Consider the following 20,695-nt stretch of genomic DNA (forward strand, 5'->3'; position numbering starts at 1 on the left):
GGTCATACACGGCTGAGATTTGTGGCATCGGTTGTTCTCGGTCCCCAACACCGGGTGGCAGCACTGAGTGGGCTTGAATGGTCTCTTCTGTCATAATCCCCCTCTCTTTTCAATGAATGGCAGAATGTGAGAGGGTTTGGCCCAGTTGGTGAAAGGTGATGTTTTTCCCTGAATGCTCAGTCACTCATGTCCAATGTGCATTTCCTCTTTCGTCCCAACGGAGTGTTAGAGGAGTCCCCTTGTCCGCAAACCCAGGCAGCTCAAAGACACACATTTCCCACAAAAGAGACACAACTTGGTCTCTCCACACAGGGGTAATGGGACAGATTAACAAATGCACATAAATCCTCAGTTTCTGGACTCTCAGGAAATCTACAGGCAATAGTGGCACAGTCATGAAGTAGCCAAGACCCAAGCTCATTTGAAGATCATCAGTAGCAGCACCAATCTTGAAACTGGATTTGACTTTAAGGCCAACCTTCAAGCAACACTCAGTATTCCTCTTACACCACTGCTTACAGAATCTGATTCTCATCATTCAAGAGCTGCAGTCTGATAATCAGCGAGTCAGATAATTTTTTTTTCCCACATAAGGGCCCAATTAGTGTTGGTACAGGAGGTGTATTTGCTGATAAAATGTAATTATATACACATTTGTGCTATCAACACTGAAGGTGCTGAGCCAACAAGAACCATATGCAGATGGACTTCATTGTCAGTGCAGTGATTTCATTGAAATTGTGAGACCAAACTCAGAGACAATGAAGGACAGGCAGTGAGAAACCGGGCTGTCAGTTATGCATCCCTTTAATTTCCCTGCCCTATCTCTGTCCCTCCCCCTCCTGCTCACTCTCCCCCTCCTCCTACAGTTCGGTGTATCGTCCAAGCTCTTCAGATAGTCGAAAGCAAACACAACATATACAGTGAATTGAGATGATCAATGATAAGAACATTTACAGAATGAAAGAGAATTTGAAATATAGTACTACAGATTAATTTTGTACTGTATTTATTGTGTATAATGACACTTTTTTTAAAAAAAGAACTGTACATTTAGTAAAACTGTAAATTAAAACTTGCTTCTTTTAAGAAAGAAACATGCATTGTCTTGTCTTCTGTTCAAAGTGGCTGCTTTTGTTGGTGAACAATGGAAGGCTTCCAGTCCCAGAAGATGTGAGTGCTTAAGATGCCTACATGATGATGGGAATGTTTTTAAGCGGTTGATCGAATGGTGGCCTATGAGATCTAGTAGAGGGCTGCTATAATGTAGATAGCTGGCACTAGGTGGTGCTAGTGTGCTGAAGTGTGATGCGACAGGGTGTGGTAGGAAGGGCAGAGAGGTGGGGAGGGGCTGGAGGGCTCAGAATTAATGAGGAGAACGTGGTTCTTTTCCTAAAGCTGTTCTGCCATGTGAATAGCCAGCAGAATGAACTTATGGAAATTAAATAAATGTTCGATGAGGTGTGATAGTCATAGAGCAGAGCTTGCCAGGAATGCAGGGTTGCATCAGTTGAATGCCTGACACACTCTGGTGTGGTGGGAGTGTGTGGTTTTCACTCAAACATGCTTGACTCCTCCTCAATTATTTAATCTACCACACCACCTCCACCAGCCCCCCCCTCATATCCCACCTCTTCCCATCTCTGAACTTCTGCAGCAGACTTTCCAGGGCTTGCCCCAGAGTTTGTCAGAGAGCAGATGAAGGGTGGTGTGGGGAGAGAGAGCGCGAGAGCATTCTGTGTATTCCACTGTTTAATGTTTTCTCACAGCCTTTCCAGCTCGAAGAGAGAAGAGTGCTGCCAGACACCCGTATCAGCTGAAACTTATTAGTCTCTACTGGAAGACTGTAATTTATAAAAAAAAAAAAAAAACATCCACGATTTAGTACACACAAGTTTACTGACAAGCACGCACCCAGGCAAAGACAGATGTATCTCTGTGAGAGTTCTGTTTTTAATTTCTGAGATGTCAAAGTAGTTTATGTGCCTGCGAAAGAGGGTGTGATATCAACCCATTTTTTAAAGTGACGACGAATTACATTTTCATTATATTTGTTTGTATTTTGCGTTTGCTGCTCTTCTGCCGGTGTCCACCAGACCTCCATCTCTACCCACAGGTAAGAAAAATGTTGTTGCCTTCTTGTTTTGTTTGTTTTAATTCCTTTCTATGGTGGATTAAAAGCTACAAACAGCTCTTTTTTTCGGGAAATTGCCATAGGTCAAAACAGAGACAGAAAAAGGCAGTTCTGGAAATAACTGCTTATCCATGTAAGCCTTTGAGAGGACTGTTTAACCTTCCTTGTCACCTCTCTCTTTGTCTCTCTACTGACATGTGTCTTCCAAATTCACGTTATTTGTTACCAAGTGTCTTGAGTCTCTGTGAAAATGAGATCAGCAGAGACATTTTCAGAAGCAGCCTCTGACAATATGAGGACAACAGAGGACAGACAAAAGCTAATGGTCTTCAGCTGGCTCTGTATTTACCCAATAGAAGCAGACCCCTGTAACCTGTGCAAACATTTCAATATGCACGGTTTCCCTGTATACTGTACCCTCTGTGTTGCTCTAGCATTGCACAGTGTTTTCTCTCTTGAAACAAGTCTGTAGTCCATGTAGCAAATCATGGCCTGTGAACCCATAAAGGCATTTTCCTTTCTTGAGTAAAGCTTTTAAACAGCCCAAGAGAAGAAGGAGCCTAAGGGAATCAGCTTTCACAGTTGTGGCATTGCTATGTCAGTTATTCCATACAGAATATCCCTTTTTCTCACCCTCGCCTCTCTGACTTTGACTCAGTGTCCATTGCTGTCCTTTTTCTCTCCTGCCGTGGCTTCTTGCATTTTGATACAAATCCTCTGAATGCCCATTGTGCACTTCTCCTGTACTTTCTCGGTTCAAGACTGGAGTTGTTCGTTTAATTTCTGGGAATTTCTGCTGCTCCACCCACACTTTCCCTATTCAAATGACTTTATCTTTCATGAGAAAAGTATTGCAGAGGGACGAGGATTAACACCCCATGTGTGTCTAATCTCTCTGCGCTTCTTAGTATATTTAATACCAGAAAACAGGACCGCCAGGTGACCTTTATCTCACTGTTCCTCACTGTCATTGTGCAAAGCTCGCCAACACAACAGCCCTGCTGCTTCTCCTCAGGACTGATAGGTTGGAAAGAATAAGAATCTAAAATGCATAAAATACTTACTGTGTGTTTGCATAGTGCATATATGGTTTTTGTTCCACAGTGTAATCTGCTTGCTGCATCTGCACACATAGTTCTAAAAGGTCATTATTTGTTAGTTTTTCCACTGGGAACAGTTATCGGAAAATATGTCATGCAGATCAATGTGAGGAAATGGGCTGCATCTGTGTTTCTTTGTGTGCGTGCATGCGTGTGTGTGTGCATGTGTGTGTGTGTGTGTGTGTATGTGTGTGTAATACTGGGAATGTTTGCAGAACTGCACATCAAATACAGTCAGGCATGCAGGGACAATGTGCACTATTTTCCCGGTGGGCTTAAATGAATTCTGTACAGTTTGCATACAAGAAACACTAGCACCATCACACAATACCATGAGCCTACAACCCACTGCAAGTTTGACCTGTTGTTAATCTATTTATCACATCACCATGGCATGGTAGGAGCGTTTCAGATGTTAATGTGATTGATGTGTACATCACTGATGATGATTTCATTTCTTTTCAGAGACAAAAAACTGATAGTCACTGACAGTAACTTTCCAAAGAGGGGGAAGACCCAACAGCAAACATTTATTTACAGACAAGCCTTATTTACATAACTATATGAGCCAATTTGTTCAGACAGACAGACCCAAGCAATAGTATGACACCCAGATAGGCAGTCACATTGAATCAAAGTTAGACTGAAGCCTCCTGCAAAATAAGACGGCCAGGTAGACATTGGTCTTAAGTCTAGAAAACACAAGAAGTTACTCTGAAGTTCACAGACAAAAAACGCAGGCAAACACAACAAGGATCGAGGTCATTAATTAGCAGGCACAAACTCAAAAAGTCATCAACGGTCACACTCCCTTCAGTTCCATATCGCCATGTCTCGCTGGGGACGAAAAGTTGACAAGATCCAGAAGACACCAGAGGTGATCCGGACAGTGACTGAGGGGCTCAAGTCACTGTACCGCAAGAAGCTGCTGCCCTTAGAACAGTATTATGGCTTCCACGACTTCCACTCGCCCAGCTTAGAGGATGCAGACTTCGACAACAAACCCATGGTGCTGGTGGTGGGGCAGTACTCTACAGGGAAGACTACCTTTATCAGGTAAGTCAATGATCAGAGGTCTTTGTATTGCCCTTGCAAGACCAGTTGTATGTTCTTAAACGTAAATGTAAAAACTCTTAAATTTATAAGGAGTTGGGGTTTAGCTAAGTTATCTAAGACTCTAAACTGATTCGCAAGTTGACATACCTACCTCTTTGCTAATCATCAATCTTTGATCCTGCCATAGCTTGTATAGTGTTCTGATTTAGGCTTTGTACAGGGATTTTCACACAGCAGTGCTTACACATGCTTGTGAGTTGAGGCATCAGCTGTATGTCAGTGTGCTCATCTTTGACAGGTACCTCCTCGAGCAGGATGTCCCAGGAAGCCGTGTGGGGCCAGAGCCCACTACTGACTGTTTCACAGCCATCATGCATGGGGAGGTCGAGGGCCTCATCCCTGGGAACGCCCTCATCGTGGACCCCAACAAGCCATTCCGCAAACTCAACCCCTTCGGAAACACTTTCCTCAACAGGTGAGCGCACCAGACTTGAATGAAGAGAGGGGAGAGTGAGGAAGAAAGAGGAAGTGTGTAGCTTGTTTATAAGCAGAACTGTCCCCCGCAAACTCAGCCACCAAGAAACATGAGACACCGAAAAGAGGACTGGAAGACTGTGAGAGAGGAAAAACTGAGTATCCACTCGGGAGGACAGAGGGAAGGAAAGGAAGGGAGAGAGAGAGAGAGAGAGAGAAAGAAATGCGTCAGTTTTTGCTCTATGGAATGTTGAGTCTCCGTGCCAATATTCGAAAGGAGGAGGGACTTTCCTTATTTGTGGAAAAACAGAGAAAGGGAGAGAGATTTCCCAAGAGGAACGCTAATGTTCTTAAAGGGGAACCGGTCTATACAGTCACTGAAGGGTGGGAGCTGAGAGAGTTAAAAGATAAGGAGGGGGACTAACAGATGAGGTCAGGGGCATGTGCAGCCTGAAAGAGTAACATGAATATCACAATGAAATACTTTCCCTTGTCTGTGTTTACCTTAGAGGCTGCCAGCTTTCAATGTCTAGGATTACAGAACCTATTTGACCTCAGGCATAAGCTGTAGCTCGAACATGATTAACTGCACCATTTGCTTCCATAAACTCTTTCATTAGATCAGATAGGCCACCGGTATATATGGCTCTGAAGTGTAGTTTCACCATGCAGTGATGGAAGATTGAGTCCTCATGAATCCCATGATGGGTGGAGCTACCATATACTGGCAATCACTGATTTGTGTGAAGGAGTACACTCTGCAGCAAAATGCTGTGATTGGTTCGTATTGGTGAGTCAATGAAAACAAATGACACCTCCACCAACCCCACCCAGGCTGAAGCCTCAGTCTTCCAGCACAATTGTGCATCACGCAATGTCTACCTGTGGATTAAGCAAGTGTTCAGTTCAGACACTTGCCTTTAGGTGGTGCTAGACTGCTCCAGAAGACTTCTCAGTCTCTGGGGGTATGTTTGTGACCTTGTTTGTGTACCTTTTTTTGTTGAACTTCCTGTCTTTAGAAACCTTGGTTCATTAACGTCACTTGCAACAGGAAGGTACAGTGTTGTTTTAAGCAGTAGATCATTAGAGGACTTTATTGTTTAATTTTGGCAGAGCTGCTGATTTTCCTTCAGGAAGCTGAGAGCAATGAGGGGACCTTTTCCTCACAATGGCCCCAACTGGGGAAGCTCCAGTCTGGGTTTTAAATCATATTAACAGGCATTACATACTCAACATAACCTATACATGTTTTGCATGGGGCATTAACTCAGTTTTTACTTTGAGTTAAGATTAGTGAGGAGAATAATGTCATGCATACCATGCAGTGCATGATGTGCAATGTACTGTATGAAGCTGACGCGAATTGTATTGAACTGATGTGGTCTATTTGATGGAACTGTATTGTAACTGCCAGCTTTGTAACTGGAAATCAATTTACTTTGATATTGTTTATAAAAATGAATTGCAAATTTGAGTACTTCCCAAGCAAAGCCACTGACTGTAGTAATTTTGTTTAGGTGCAATCCGGTACTTCAGATTTTTACATTTCTCATCATTTACTAGATGCACACACCCTTTAGTTATTGCACTGCTTACATGACGGAACATAAATTATTATGAAGAAAAAATAACTTGTTAAATCTCAGCATAAATGACACACGTAAACTTTTAACATTAGTCACAAGCTATTCATTAATATAAATAGCTCTGGGACGTTGTTTGTCCCAGGACACCTGCATTTTGAATGAAACAATGTTGTGTTGGCTTTTCAGATGCAAGCACAACCACTGACTTAAAGGAGAGTAAACATGACATAAAATGACTTGAAACGCTGTGCATAGAGACCTTCACTGTGCATAGAAAACACCCCCCTGCCTCCCATCTTTGCTATACAATGGACGGAGGACATAAACGTTCCCTCAGTTGAACTAAGCCAAACAACCATCTGGAAAAATGTCAGTCGTTTACATCCATTTCCAACAAGCTGCTACTGTGCAAAGTACTAAACCAACTACACTACACTCCGGAAAACACTTCTCAAGAAGAATCAATGACGTTAAGGGCTCCAAGTGCAGAGAGGAAAACGCCTCATTGTTGTACACATTTTTGGAACGTGAAGCCGTTGAAAGCTTATGGAAAAAGACATAACAGGAACATAACTGAGTATGTCACCACCCCAGCCTCCTTTTCCCTTTTCTGGAGAAATTGCTGGCAACCTGACCAGCTGCACAATTTTATCAGTTCAAAAATATTCTCGGGGAAATATATCACCATGTGTATTACTAATGTGATGTAATTCATGTTTTATTTGGCATTTAAGAAATGTCCCCCTGAGTGTGTTTGTGTGTGTGTGTGTGTGGCTTGGGAGGGGTTATATGCAGAGAAAAAGAGCCTTAAAATATATGAATGTTCAAAATTCTTGCACAGAATTTAAGTGTAACCTGAAATAATTGAAATTACAACTAAGGTGAACTGGAGCTGATGTGAATAGAATTTTGTTGGAAATGAATTGAATAAATTGGTTTGTAGAAGTGGGTTGTGTCATGTGGGGCAGCAATGACACATAAAGCGGTGACACATCAATAAAACAGTTCCCTTCTTACCCCTCTCTCACAGGTTCCAGTGTGCCCAGCTGCCCAATCAGGTCCTGGAGAGCATCAGCATCATCGACACACCAGGAATCCTGTCGGGAGCCAAGCAGAGAGTGAGCAGAGGTGAGAGGAGCAGAACAGGTGAGGAGAGGGAGAGGGAAAGGGGAGACAGGACACACCCCTCCCCCTAACAACAGCAAAAGCACAGTCTCCAGACTCACTGTCACACAAACTCAGGTCGCACCTGTCCCCTGCATGGCACAACTAAGACATGAAGACAAGTGGAAAGAGAGCAATGGAGAGAGCTGTACAGATGAGGGTAGCAAAGGCCAAAAGAGATGGAGAATTTTGTATCGATATCTCTCACATTAGAAGAGGACAGGCAGTCGATAACAAAACAATATGTCCTCTTTCTGCTGAGATTTCTAAATTGAATTCAGATTTAATGCAAGTAATTTAAAAATAACTTCATTAGCTTTTACCGCGATCAAGTCAGGGGTCTGATTGAAAGATGAGCAGTATTAAAGCAAATGACAAATGGAATCCTGTGTTTTAGTTTGCAAGTTCAGACCTTGTCAAATGTAGGGCCCTCTATCTCACGGTCTCGTTTGCCTTCAGTTTTGATTGTTGAAGAACAGCTGTGAAACATATTAGGTAGAGAGTACAAGGGAGTTGGGAAAAGAGAGGGTGTGACAGTCAGAGATGGAGAGGAAAGGGAAGGAATGCAAAGCAAGGGACCGATGGGTCAGAGAAAGGCCAAAAATCCGGCAAGGAGTGTGACATGAGCGTGCGTGTGTGTTAACCTCTCCCTATCCCAGTGCACTGTACATGGGTTCACGCTTTCGGTCGGCTCTTTTAAGATAACCTCAGGCACTGAAAATATCACATCATCTATTCAACCAAGGTCTAGGTATGTCAGAACAGCACAATACTTTGACGGTTGATTGAAAGGCGTTCAGTGTATAACCCGGCCTCCCTCTGTGTCTTCTTCTGCCCAGGCTATGACTTTCCAGCTGTCCTGCGCTGGTTTGCAGAGCGGGTGGACCGCATTATCCTGCTGTTCGATGCGCACAAGCTGGAGATCTCGGACGAGTTTTCCGAGGCCATCGGGGCGCTGCGCGGGAACGAGGACAAGCTGCGCGTGGTGCTGAACAAGGCCGACATGGTGGGCACCCAGCAGCTGATGCGCGTGTACGGTGCCCTCATGTGGTCGCTGGGGAAGGTGTTCGGCACCCCCGAGGTGCTGCGAGTCTACATTGGCTCCTTCTGGTCCGAGCCGCTCATGGTGACAGACAACCGCCGGCTGTTCGAGCTGGAGGAGGAGGACCTGTTCGCTGATATCCAGAACCTTCCGCGTAACGCGGCCCTGCGCAAGCTTAACGACCTGGTCAAGAGGGCACGACTAGTGAGGGTGAGCATCCATCTGAGGTTCATATTGTCAGTATTGCCAGCCACCTCTGGTCTTATTGGCTGATGCCAACAGGTTGGGAATAGTTAAGACAGCAGATCTTTTTGATGTCAGATGCACTCCGCCACCAGCACAAAGAATGCAAGTCACTCATTGCTTTACCATGATGATAATATTTTTAAATTTTGTCCCCAGGAAAAATTACTTTGATTTCAACTCCTTTGAATGCCTTTGTTTGAAATCAACAAGCACGATTTGTACTTTGGACAAAGCCCTTTTATGACCTTTAATATTAAATTCCCGCCAGCAAATGAAAAATTACTTCGTGTTTTTTTTTTTTTTAACTCGTCCTAATTTGCCTTGTAAGAATTTTTTATCACCATGTAAGAATTTTTCGTGGGCAGCACAATAAAGGCAGTCAGGCTGTTTTCAGCAGAACGGGGAGATATGTCACAAGATTCCAACCCTGGTGGAACTATTTCTCTGTGTTTACTTACTGTCCTCATGGAGACATTCCATATTTATGGTGCTGGTATATGCATGCAAGGCTAGAACTGTATGCGGCACAGTCAGTGGTATAGCAGGAATGTTGTGTCAAATGTATTTACAAAACCTTCATGCCAGGAAACTAAAGACCCTTGGACTGCACCCGTCTGGAGAAAAAAAAATAAAATTCATTGCAGCACTGTAAAGGTTGTTAACACAAACTAAAACCAACAGTATTTCAACAGTAGGTTTACTCAATATGAGATAAGAGAAATATCACTTTCTTTTGCAGAAATGTGTGTGAATATTAACAGTGGGAAACTATTCTAAATATTTTTTCAACACTTTAGTACACATTACCAACTGTTGCTGTGTATTTCCATATTTATTTCCATAGAGCTGGGAAATTGTTAAGAAGGACTACATACCTATGGGCTATCTATCCTGAAATTTCCAGGACATTTGGAAATTAAGACATTTTTAACTTTACACAGGGCTAAATTCTTGCCTCTATACTGTCAAATGGAGATTCTAATGAAGCAGATATTACGCCCCTCAAATTTTTTCATAATGTAACGAAGCCAAGTCTTTGCAAGAGCCTTGTGGGAAGGTGGCCAGGGAATGTGCTTCTTTTGATATACCTTTCAGCTCTGAGCTACAGTATGTAATCATTCTTATTCTCCTCCCTTCCTCCCTCCCTCCCCCCCCTTTTCCCAGGTTCATGCCCACATCATCAGCTATCTGAAGCAGGAGATGCCTTCGGTGTTCCGCAAGGACAACAAGAAGAAGAACCTGATCTACCAACTGCCTGTCATCTTCTCCAAGATTCAGCTGCAGCAAAACATCTCCGCTGGTGATTTTCCTGACTGTGCCAAGATGCAGGTGTGTGTCTGCCGCTCTGGTCAAAATGTTCACTTTATTGTCCAGCTGATTGGTTTAACAAACATTCTTTTTTTAGGGCAAGTTAACACATCATGCATACACGGTAACTTATGAAGGGGACTCTCAGGCAAAGAATTCAGGAAAAGTGCTACAATCCACTCTGAGAGAACCACTCTGAAGTTCAGCAAACTGTTTTAGGTGTTATTGTGCACTACTGCTGATTCATTCAGGACCCTGCCATGATACATAGACACACATGCTTTGATCGTGTAGAAATGTGGTCAGGCATCTTACCTTCCACCTCCCATCTCTCAGTACATTACTGTGCATTTACTGATTTTCTCCTGGTTTGAAATGCTGGATCAGCTTCTCATTAATGAGACAATTCTGTGCTTATGGAACAGCTAAAGTTTCTCAAGTGTATCATTGTCAATCATGCATGATCCATCAATCAAACTTAAACACAGATTCAAAGTCAAAATGTGCACATGTAACTGACTGCTCGACCATGCTGTTTCTCTCACATTATAGGAGCAGCTTTTGGCTCATGACTTCACAAAGTTCAAGCCTCTCAAGCCCAACCTGATGGCTGCCTTGGACGAGCTGCTGTCCACCGACATCGCCAAGCTGATGCCACTTCTGCGCCAGGAGGAGCTGGAGGCGGGCGTCCAGCCTGGGGTGCAGGGCGGAGCCTTCCTGGGGACCCGTGCGGGGCCCTTCATGGAGGGCGACCCCTTTGCCCAAATAGAGGAGGCCGGGGAGGGGGCCGAAGAAGGAGAAGTGGAATGGGTGGTGACGAAGGACAAGCCCAAGTATGACGAGATCTTCTACAACCTCGCGCCCAACGAGGGCAAACTCAGCGGCACTAAGGCCAAAGACTGGATGGTCAGCACACGCCTGCCGAACTCCGTGCTGGGCCGCATCTGGAAGCTCTCGGACGTGGACCGCGACGGCATGCTGGACGACGAGGAGTTCGCCCTGGCCAGCCACCTGATCGAGGTCAAACTGGAGGGGCACGGCCTGCCCCCAGAGCTGCCCGCTCGCCTGGTGCCACCCTCCAAGCGTCGGCACAAAGGCTCTGATGCATAAACTCCACGCCTCCTGGGGGCTGCCACTGATTCTGGCACCTGGTGATCTCACCGCTGCCATCCTCTCTATATTCCTGGGTCTGTGTGTGTCTTTCACTCTCTGTATCTGTGTACTTTGTTAATCTCTGCACACTGTCTAGCAGAAACATACTACAGTCATCTGGAACTGGTGGCCAGCCTCTTCCAAGCTCTTTGCATTCCTTTTTTTCCACTCCCTCATTTCCTCTGCTTCTGAATAGACCAGCGTCTCTTCTGCCTCTGACACACAACTGAAACCCCAGACGATGTGATACCACCCACACTGTGCCCTCTCCTTTACACATTCCCCTAAAGAACTAACTACCTTTCACACAGTGTGGGTGCAGAGAGGTGGCTCTGTTTATAGAGATGAAATGTTATGTCTAATCACTGATACAGTGTATTAGCAGCAATAACACTAACTCCCATTGTGTCTGTGCCTGAGTCCACCAGCTGGCAGCCCCATGTTTTTTAATGTGATTTTTCACGTCAGCCTTCTTTGTGAAGACCCAGATGTATAAATGGGTTCCAGAACATGGAAGGTGTGAAACTGTAAGCATTGCAACTCACCTTGTGTAAGGATTTCTGCTAAGACAAAAAAATAATGTGATATAATATGTAGCCAAGTGTACATGTACTACCACTGTGTCAATACATTGACCGCAACACTAAGTGTGGCTTGCCCTTTTGTAACACACTGAGGACCATGGTGCTGTACCTAATCAGTCTACAGTGTCCTGGGTGACTGGTAACCCAACTGCACATCCACTGAGACAGCTTCCACACCTATATCATGACACAACTACACTTGTTCTTTTTTCTACAAACTACAGAAGAAGTTCTCCATGTACTCTGAAAAAATGTCACACATTTAGAAACCCTGCTACTTTGCTGAGCTGGAGTGTTGCAGTCTGGACAGTTTGAAAGATAACTGGCCAAATGATAAAACTTGTTACTGACTACTGTGCAAAGCCTCAGCATGAATCATGTGTTCACTATCATTAGTAATCAATAAACTCTTCTGATTTTACTCTACATCTGTGTAGTGCTTTAATAACAGCTGTTCTTAGTATCATTTCATAATTTTTACAATATGCAAAATAAGGTTCAGATGAGTAACAAGACCCTTATAATAGGGACACCCCCCCCCCAAAAAAAAAAAAAGAAAAGAAAACAAAGACAAAGAACATAAAGACATTTCAGCAGATTGTAGGGAAAACAGCAACCAAAGAGTTTGTGTTATTTTTTCCTCCAGCATTTTAATTCAAACATATTTTACATTCATACTTTATATTAATATAAAGTAAAATGATATTTCTTACAAATGTGGCCAAGATCAGTTCTTCAAGTTTCAAGCTCACACACACACACACACACACACACACACACACACACACATACACATATGCTGTGCAGTTGGTTTCTCGGTGACAGGCCAGATAAACAGTGACTCACTCTCCCTCCCAGTGCCAAAACCCACACTACCATTTTCTACTTTCCACTGCTGGAACAGTTAGCAGGGATCCACATTTTCAGATGAGCACTCCTTCTCACTCAGAAAAAAAACATGCCTCTATACATCTTTCTCAATGTTTACACTGTGTTGGATTCAATTATTTGTTTATTCTCATAGGTCATCTGTGTGTATATGTGTGTGCATGTGTGCGTGTGTGTGTGCGTGTGTGTGTGTGTGTGCGTGCGTGCATGAATGTGTGTGCCTGTGTGTATATGTGTGTGCATGTGTGTGTATGTCTGTGTGTGTGTGTGTGTGTGCGTGTGTTTCTGTTTGTGTGTCTGACTGAGAGAGGTTTCCAGTAGGAGGGGTGGTCACCCAGCTTCCCTCCTTCACTCCTCCATGGAAAAAAAACACAAATGAAAAACAGCGGCAAACCGGCCCTTTCCCAAGCGCCCTCTGGTTTACTGTGACTCACATGCTAAGAATGCGGTGGGAAGGGCTGGGGTTATTAATATCTCCCCCTCTGAAGTCCGCTAAGTTTTCTACTGCTAGGACACAGCTCTCTATCTAATTCCATCTGAAATTAATTCACAGTGTCCCTCAGTTTGAAATTTTTGATCAGAATGAATCCAACCCCACTGATATCTGTGTGTTTTTGTGCGTGTGTACATATCTATGTGCTTCAGTACAAACTGGACAACTGGGTATAGACCCATGTGAGGCACAACATTTTTGTGTGTGCCATTGTGAAGTCTCTAGAGTGCTGATGCCAGCTGGAGGCTAATGTGGCATGTGTTAAAGTAATATATGTTTCGGGCAGTCAGTTCTGCTGTGTGTCAATGGCTTGACCCTGGCAATGTCTCCAGTCACTAAGAAACACACTAGGGGAAAAGAGTGTGGTCTTTTACAGCATTTCACAACCTGTCTAGTAGTGCTTACTTGTGCCAGTATTTGATAGAGCAAGGGTACTGACTCTTTTGCTGCACCCTTCTTTGATTCTTTTCATTTTAAACTATTGTCAGTATAAACATGTAAAAAATAAATTCCCTTTTTTCCTTGCCCCACTAGATTCACAGCTTTTAAGATCCCTTGAAATTTTCTCTTCATAATTGTGGGATAGGCAAGTTTTAATAAATCTCTAAGTCACGTCATGAACTGTGGATGCTGGCAAAAGTTTCCTAAAAGCCAGTCTGTCTTTTGAGCAGTGTTCTGTATGCTGCTCATCACGGGAAAACAGAAATATTAGTTAGCTAGCTGGTGGTTGAACTGGAACTATTTTGGCAGACCCTTCAAAATTCTTAAGGAAAAATGCATACGTGGCAATTTCCATCCAATGCGATCAACACACTCGAGAAATGTGGTTATGGCTCATGTATTCCACTTCCAGTATTGAATACTTCAGACAAAATAGCCTTGCCCGGTTGAACTGGGGGCTTTAATTACGTCACAGCGGAGACGTGGGGAATTCCTTGCGGCGGCACCCCTCAAATGTTTTGAAATTTCTCCAACACAATCTGGCATATCATGATGTATGGGCGCCCTCTGTTGGAAATTATTTCCTGGTAGGCATTATATGAGTTTATTGATACCTCTGTGACAATTTGTGTGTTCGCTATTGGAAATGATGTATTTGTAGCAAGCTCTCTTTGTATCCTACTTTTCAAATTTGAAATTGATTAAATAATACACAGTTTATTATTTGTGTTGATCCCACTTTCAAGGTGATATTAAATCATCAAATTTAATTCTGGATGACCTCTGGAAGTTTTAGACAAAAAGACTTCACACTTTGATACAGTTTTATTTATCACTTTTAACAGTTTTGTTTTATTTTTATTTCTATTATTATTTTAATGTTTTATTTACGCTATTTGTCCAAAGTTCACTCTAAAGTAGTTATTTTTGAAAATGAAGTGAAATTAAATCAAACTACACATCGTCATCGTTATCCTTAAAAGTCGCTCATTCACAATCAAATCATACGTACGATGGTTTCAAGCAGGAAAACCTACAAATAATGGATTGTTTCCACGGTTGACTGAAAAGCGCTTCCTGTCAACATAGCTTGTACAACAGCACTACAGAAAAATTAGAGTCGAACTGTTACTTTCGATCAAAAAATCCGCAGCGTGTGGCAGAGCGCTATAGCATACCCAAGGGATCATATACCAAAGGGATCAAATTCTATTTCAACTCCTGTGCGAAAGAGAGGAGTTAATTTCATTAGTCTAGTAAAATATCAAGTAATTTATGTGATTCGTCCTGGATAAAAACAGTAATGTCAAATAAATCAGGGCAAAAAAATCTTTCATATTTTCCCAAAATGGCACCAGCAATCCTGTAAACGTCATGTGCTGCTGTTGTGATTCCATACTCCACCACGGTAGGTGGCGTTGTGAGACAAATATTTAAAATAACCCCGAAGAAGAATGTTTACCGTATTCCTGTCAACAGTTACCTTAGCAACCAGTATTTCCGTCTTTAACGTCGGGGCCGTATATTGACCTACCGGTGTCGTGAATTTTGCAGAATCATTATGGCGTCAGTACTAAGAGAGACAGCGGGACTGTATGAGACTTTGAAAGCAGAATGGAATAAGAAAAATCCGAACTTGAACAAATGTGGCGACATTTTAAGTAAACTTAAGGTAAAATAATACGCGTTTCCATTCATAGAACAAAGCTTATATTCAGCATTTACACAGAGCAGTTGATATCAAATGTTGACAGCACAGTGGCTAGCTAGCTTGCTAACATTCTATAGCTCTGTCTGGGCACAATGAGTGTATTCCAGCAAACAAGGAAGCTGTTGTTTGCTAACTCTGCCATTCAAACTGACGAACTAGCTAGGTTATCAGTTTATTTGTTAGATTTGATTGATCAACTGTTCGCTACCGAGGTAACAACACTTTACAATTCGCTAACGGTAGCTAACGAGAGCCAGTTACGTTAGCAAATAACAGTGTAGCTGCCCAAACCAGCTGTCTGTGTCTGTTTGGTCACATTGTATGTGTAACTGTGAAATCTTGAGCAATGATCCCTGTGAAGATAGTCTAGTTACAGTTTAGGGAGCAGTCATTGGTGTGTAGCTGGTAAGGTTATTAGTTCATTTTTAATTATCAAGATATTTTCACAATTGTAACTTGAAGATTATTGCATGGCACAGTAAATAATAGAACCGCGATTTTAACGACGTGATATTCGAATTGAACAATGAACAGTTTTCGTCGGTTAGTTATGCCCTCTCCTGTTGTGTATCTAACAATAGCATTTTAATGACGGCAGTGTATGCACTCCAATCCAATCCCATCGTCTTTTATCCTGTTCTGCTCTCTCTGTAGATCTCCCTGTTGGAGTTAAATTTCTTGCCAACTTCAGGGACCAAGCTGACCAAACAGCAGCTTATTTTAGCCCGTAAGTGTCTCTCTTTACTCCACATACATTATTGATGTTGCCTGTACAGGGTAATGCAGTTTTTGACCCTAAAGTGATGTGCCTTGGCAGGGGATGTTGGATCAGCTTTTGTTTTGGTTGGGAATTTCATAGCAAAGCTGAAAATTAATTTTTATTTCTAAAATACTATAGTCTGTAGCCCTTTTACTTACTTCTTTGTAAACAGTGGGATTATGAGTTTTGTGTGAACAGCAGGAGGAAAGCTGAATTTGATTTAACCATAATTGGTGCAGCTGCACTTGCATCTAGTCCCAGGATTGAGTGGCACACTATTTCCAAAGAAGCCTGATTTTTGCCTGTGTGTGTGTGGGACAGGTGATGTGCTGGAGATCGGGGCGCAGTGGAGTATCCTCAAGAAGGAAATCCCTTCCTTTGAGAGATACATGGCTCAACTCAAGTGCTATTACTTTGATTACAAGTAAGTTTCTCTATCTACATTGTGTCTCTTGTTTCTGTGCATAACCCTATGTCTTTAACCTAATGGCAGGTTTTGTGTCTGTTTGTGGCATTCTGGCCTTGAATAGGTGTTTTATTTTATCATCTGATCCACATTTTTTGTTTCACTCTGTCCCAGAGATGAGTTGCCTGAGTCGGCCTACATGCACCAGTTGCTGGGTCTGAACCTGCTTTTCCTGCTCTCTCAGAACCGTGTGTCTGAGTTTCACACAGAGCTGGAAAGGCTGAGCGCCCGGGACATCCAGACCAACGTCTACATCAGGCACCCCGTCTCCCTGGAGCAGGTGACCAGCCTCAGGGCTCATTGGTTGGCTTCCTTCTGCAGGAAGTACCACACTGTTTTAGTACACTGTAGCGAAAAGCCTGTCATGGAGCCAATCATTTGTTTCTTTGGAGAGGCAAGCTCATGCTTGCCTAAACTTGAATATTTTTATGTAGCGGGCAGCACAATAAAGGCATCCATAAAACTGTTCAGTGATATTATATAACATTGTCTAGTCTGTTACTGCACATTGTCCATGCGTACATTATCACAAGCAATGACTGATGTTGACAATTGACAACTTTATTTTAGTACCTGATGGAGGGCAGCTACAACAAGGTGTTTCTTGCTAAAGGAAACATCCCTGCAGAGAGCTACACGTTTTTCATAGACATCCTGTTGGACACTATCCGGTAAGTGGGATGCAGAAAAACTCAGGGGAGGTGTTGTAGTTGCATACTGTGTGTGTTAAAATTCTCTGAGTACAGCTACTATGCATCTTTTCACAGTTTTATCATGTTTGGTTCTTCTGTATTGCTGTAAGCAAAAAAAGCTTGTGATATGCTGTGATGACACTGCATTTCTGCACACAGTAGCAGATGAGGCTGTATAATGCTACAGTGCACTATAATAGTGCTGCAGCATACCTACTGGGGCAGGGTATTGGATGACATGTGCGTGCAGATTCTGTGTTCACACCTTATTTGTGTTGACAGGGATGAAATCGCAGGCTGTATAGAAAAGGCATATGAACAGATCCAGTTCAATGAGGCCATGCGTGTGCTCTTCTTTTCCTCCTCCAAGAAGATGACGGACTATGCCAAGAAGGTGAGTTCATCTGCCTGCTGCTGAGCCTGATGGTCATATTTAGTCTACTTAATTCTTGTCTCAGTGGTGAAGAGTTTCGCGTGTGATGATCTCTGAGCACAGCGTGCATGTGTGAATATGTGACTGATCTATGCGGAAGGGGATGGGCAGAGCTTTTCCTTTTCTTCTTAACCACATTTCTTCCTCTCTGCCTTTGTCAGAGGGGCTGGACTCAAAGCCCCGATGGCTACTACTCATTCAGCACTCAGCAGCAGCGGACAGAGGAAGCATCCATCCCCTCCACGGAGCTAGCACAGCAGGTCATCGAGTACGCTCGGCAGCTGGAAATGATCGTGTAGTGTGCTCACACACACACACACACTCTCTCTCACACACACACACACACACACACACACACACACACACACACACACACACACACACACACACACACACACACACACACACAGACATTCACACCGGACACATGCATCTTGACTGGCTTGTATTGTAGACCCTATTGCAGAGCATCCCACCATTACTGACTCTGATTCGCCTTGTGTCAGCTATACATTGACTGGGTGTTGATGTAGTTATGTGTTTGTATGATGTGGTAGCAAAACTACTTGCATCATGCGTGCACATCTGAATCCATCCATCTCCTGCTCCTACATACTGTTGATGGCAAAATTTGGACTGTTGAGAACTGTGTTCTACTCCCAGTTTGTCATTAGCTTCTTACTGAAGAGTGTGGTATAACACTGAATATTCAGATGGTATTTTTTTTTATTGTTATATACACATGCTTATACCTACTCACTCCGGCCAGGTGGATTATTATTGTCAACATATGACATGACATCTCATGTTCACAATTAATTAGGCCAGTACTACGAGCAGCAACCAGCAAAGGGCTGTGATCTCATTGCTAATTTAAAATGGCTACATCTGTGGTTCACCTTCAGTCCTGTGAAGAGGCTCACCTAGGTCTATGGGGCCAGTTAACTCATACATCAGTGGAGGATTGACTGTTTCAGCTGGTCATTTCCTCTTTATGTATTCATTTAAGTACGGTCAGTTAGGAAAGCAAGCATGGTTGCTACACTTGTAGTTCCATGTGATTCACTCTAGAGTGTTGTTTGCAGAATGACTCCATTCCAGTGCCCTTGCCTTGTATCCTAGCAACTGGCAAAGTGAATTGCTATGAAAGTTTGAGGGTTTTTTTTTAAATGATCACTTCTTGTCCTTCTAGATAGGTAAAACCTCACTTGATCTGACACCAATGTTTATTTCTGTGATGTTCACACAACTGTAATATAACGCATAACAGAATAAACCTTTATTTCCCAGTCTGTGTAATCCTTTGTAGTTTGTTAAATATAAACATCTCTCTAGCCAGCAGTTTAACAGTTTGCCATTTCCTGTCAACTTTTTATGTGTAGCATTACCTTTCCTTCATTTGATGGTTCAGTCCTTGTGTTGATTACATACGCTTTATAAATGTGCTACAGCCTGAAAGTTACAGATGAGCTCCTTTAACATGTGTGGCCTTTTTCACTGTGGAGAGTATGCTCCATCCTGCCTCAGTATGAGTGCCACGGAAGCTGCCAGTGTTGCCGTGGTGACCCAGGGTGGTTCGCACAGGTAGTTTGGCCTTACGTTCAGCCTAAGGGGAGACAACATCACAATGTGTGTAGTTCTTTGTCTTTGCCTTCACCTTAAAACCACAAACTCTTAGCAAGGATTAAGCAAAGAGAATAGGGAGACAAACTGAAATACCAGAGTGTGAAACACAAAAGTGGTCCATTTCTAATACATTTTTGAATGCTACTAGATACAGCCCCCAATAAATAAATCATTATCCCATCTTTTTCACAGTATAGTCAAAATTAAAATTAGAGGCAGGTTAGTTGCTCATGGATTAGGAAAACCAATTTTTTTGGGGTGAAATCAAATACAAAATAAAAAGCTCCTAATGTGGAATCCATATACCAGTTGGAATGCTTGGTAGTTCTGCAGTACAAAACCATTTGATGAAGTCATTTGATGAAGGTAAATTCTCTGCCTTCCATATTTGCAGGCCAGTGGCCACTGCCGATGAGAAGGCATCCAATGACAAGAGAAGGTATGGGAACTTAGGTACATTGAACATTGGAGAACAAAGTTGGACAGACAGCCATATGTAGCAGTTTCTGGGGAAGACGTTTGATGTGTATTATGCCTCACCATTTCTTGACGTTGCCTGGCAGCTCTGTATTATTCTGGTGTCGGCACCGCGCCTTGCGTGGACAGCGTCGTTCAGCAGTGAAGGGGGGCCAGCGACTGCTGGGCCGATGGGGGCATTCAGGAGATGGTGGAGGTGGAGGAGAGGCAATGATGGGGTCTTCTTTTTTCTCCTTGTCCTGTGCTTTGTGCTCACTTCCTGTGTGTTCACTTTTGACAGGTGCTGACGAGGGTTTGCTGTGGAATTTGCTCTTGTTTTTGCCACGAGTGGCTGGAGAGGTTGGGGCTTGTGATGGAACTTGGGGTTGAGCAGATGCTTTCTGTGGAGTTGGGGCAGAAGCAGGCATGGACTGTACTTTTTCTTCTTTGTTCTCTCCCTGGCAACCATTTTTTGGGTGTTCATGTTTGGCAAGTACTGATGGGGGCTTCAGATGGACTTTTCTCCTAGCCTTGAAGGTAACATGTGAGGTTCGGTTCGATGGAGCTCTGGCTGGAGCTGCAGCTGGGGAGGCATTTGCATTTACAGTGTTTGTGCTGGGGGTCTTGCAGCAGTCCTCAGGGGTGACCTGCTGGACATGAGAAAAAGCTGGGCTTTGGGGGGTTGCCCCGACGTTCTGCGGTCCCACTGTTTTTTGGGTGCTAGACACACTGAATGTGGAGAAGGTGAATTTGGGCTGAAAGGGCACTGAGTTGAACTGGTTTGGTGTGGACTGTTCACTAGTGAATGCTCCAAAGCCTTTTGAGGTTTCACTCAGTGGCTTCCCTTCAGATTTATGTATGTTCGATGAGAAGGAAAAGACAG

At 43.3% G+C, this 20,695-nt stretch overlaps 2 protein-coding genes across 3 annotated transcripts; both read left to right on the forward strand.

Moving 5' to 3' along the window:
* The first annotated feature begins 1,645 nt into the window (after window positions 1–1,645).
* Window positions 1,646–12,210, forward strand: ehd2b (EH-domain containing 2b). 2 transcript variants are annotated; one of them, XM_036537255.1, is made up of 7 exons: window positions 1,646–2,116; window positions 3,700–4,290; window positions 4,589–4,765; window positions 7,381–7,496; window positions 8,354–8,766; window positions 9,967–10,131; window positions 10,663–12,210. In XM_036537255.1, exons 2-7 carry the CDS (start codon window positions 4,064–4,066, stop codon window positions 11,218–11,220), a joined length of 1,656 nt encoding a protein of 551 aa, XP_036393148.1. In that variant the 5' UTR covers window positions 1,646–2,116; window positions 3,700–4,063; the 3' UTR covers window positions 11,221–12,210. The 2 variants fall into 2 exon arrangements, with proteins under 2 accessions (XP_036393148.1, XP_036393149.1); XM_036537256.1 differs by having other exon boundaries at window positions 7,381–7,478.
* A 3,004-nt stretch (window positions 12,211–15,214) lies between these two features.
* psmd8 (proteasome 26S subunit, non-ATPase 8) lies at window positions 15,215–18,097 on the forward strand. The gene is made up of 7 exons (XM_036536935.1): window positions 15,215–15,340; window positions 16,034–16,106; window positions 16,461–16,563; window positions 16,720–16,885; window positions 17,176–17,276; window positions 17,580–17,691; window positions 17,892–18,097. The coding sequence occupies exons 1-7, from the start codon at window positions 15,230–15,232 to the stop codon at window positions 18,027–18,029; spliced, it is 804 nt and encodes a 267-aa protein (XP_036392828.1). The 5' UTR covers window positions 15,215–15,229; the 3' UTR covers window positions 18,030–18,097.
* Window positions 18,098–20,695: the final 2,598 nt, after the last annotated feature.

The sequence above is a fragment of the Megalops cyprinoides genome, chromosome 9 (assembly GCF_013368585.1).
Source record: "Megalops cyprinoides isolate fMegCyp1 chromosome 9, fMegCyp1.pri, whole genome shotgun sequence".
In the NCBI taxonomy this organism is placed as follows: Eukaryota; Metazoa; Chordata; class Actinopteri; order Elopiformes; family Megalopidae; genus Megalops; species Megalops cyprinoides.

Excerpts from the sequence above, each read along its gene's own strand:
- ehd2b (XM_036537255.1), top strand. The coding sequence starts at position 4,064 with ATGTCTCGCTGGGGACGAAAAGTTGACAAGATCCAGAAGACACCAGAG. Across the intron at positions 7,497-8,353 it reads AGGTGAGAGGAGCAGAACAG|GCTATGACTTTCCAGCTGTC; the intron begins GTGAGGAGAGGG and ends TCTTCTGCCCAG. Across the intron at positions 8,767-9,966 it reads AGAGGGCACGACTAGTGAGG|GTTCATGCCCACATCATCAG; the intron begins GTGAGCATCCAT and ends CCCTTTTCCCAG.
- psmd8 (XM_036536935.1), top strand. The coding sequence starts at position 15,230 with ATGGCGTCAGTACTAAGAGAGACAGCGGGACTGTATGAGACTTTGAAA. Across the intron at positions 16,107-16,460 it reads ACAGCAGCTTATTTTAGCCC|GTGATGTGCTGGAGATCGGG; the intron begins GTAAGTGTCTCT and ends TGTGTGGGACAG. Across the intron at positions 16,564-16,719 it reads TGCTATTACTTTGATTACAA|AGATGAGTTGCCTGAGTCGG; the intron begins GTAAGTTTCTCT and ends ACTCTGTCCCAG.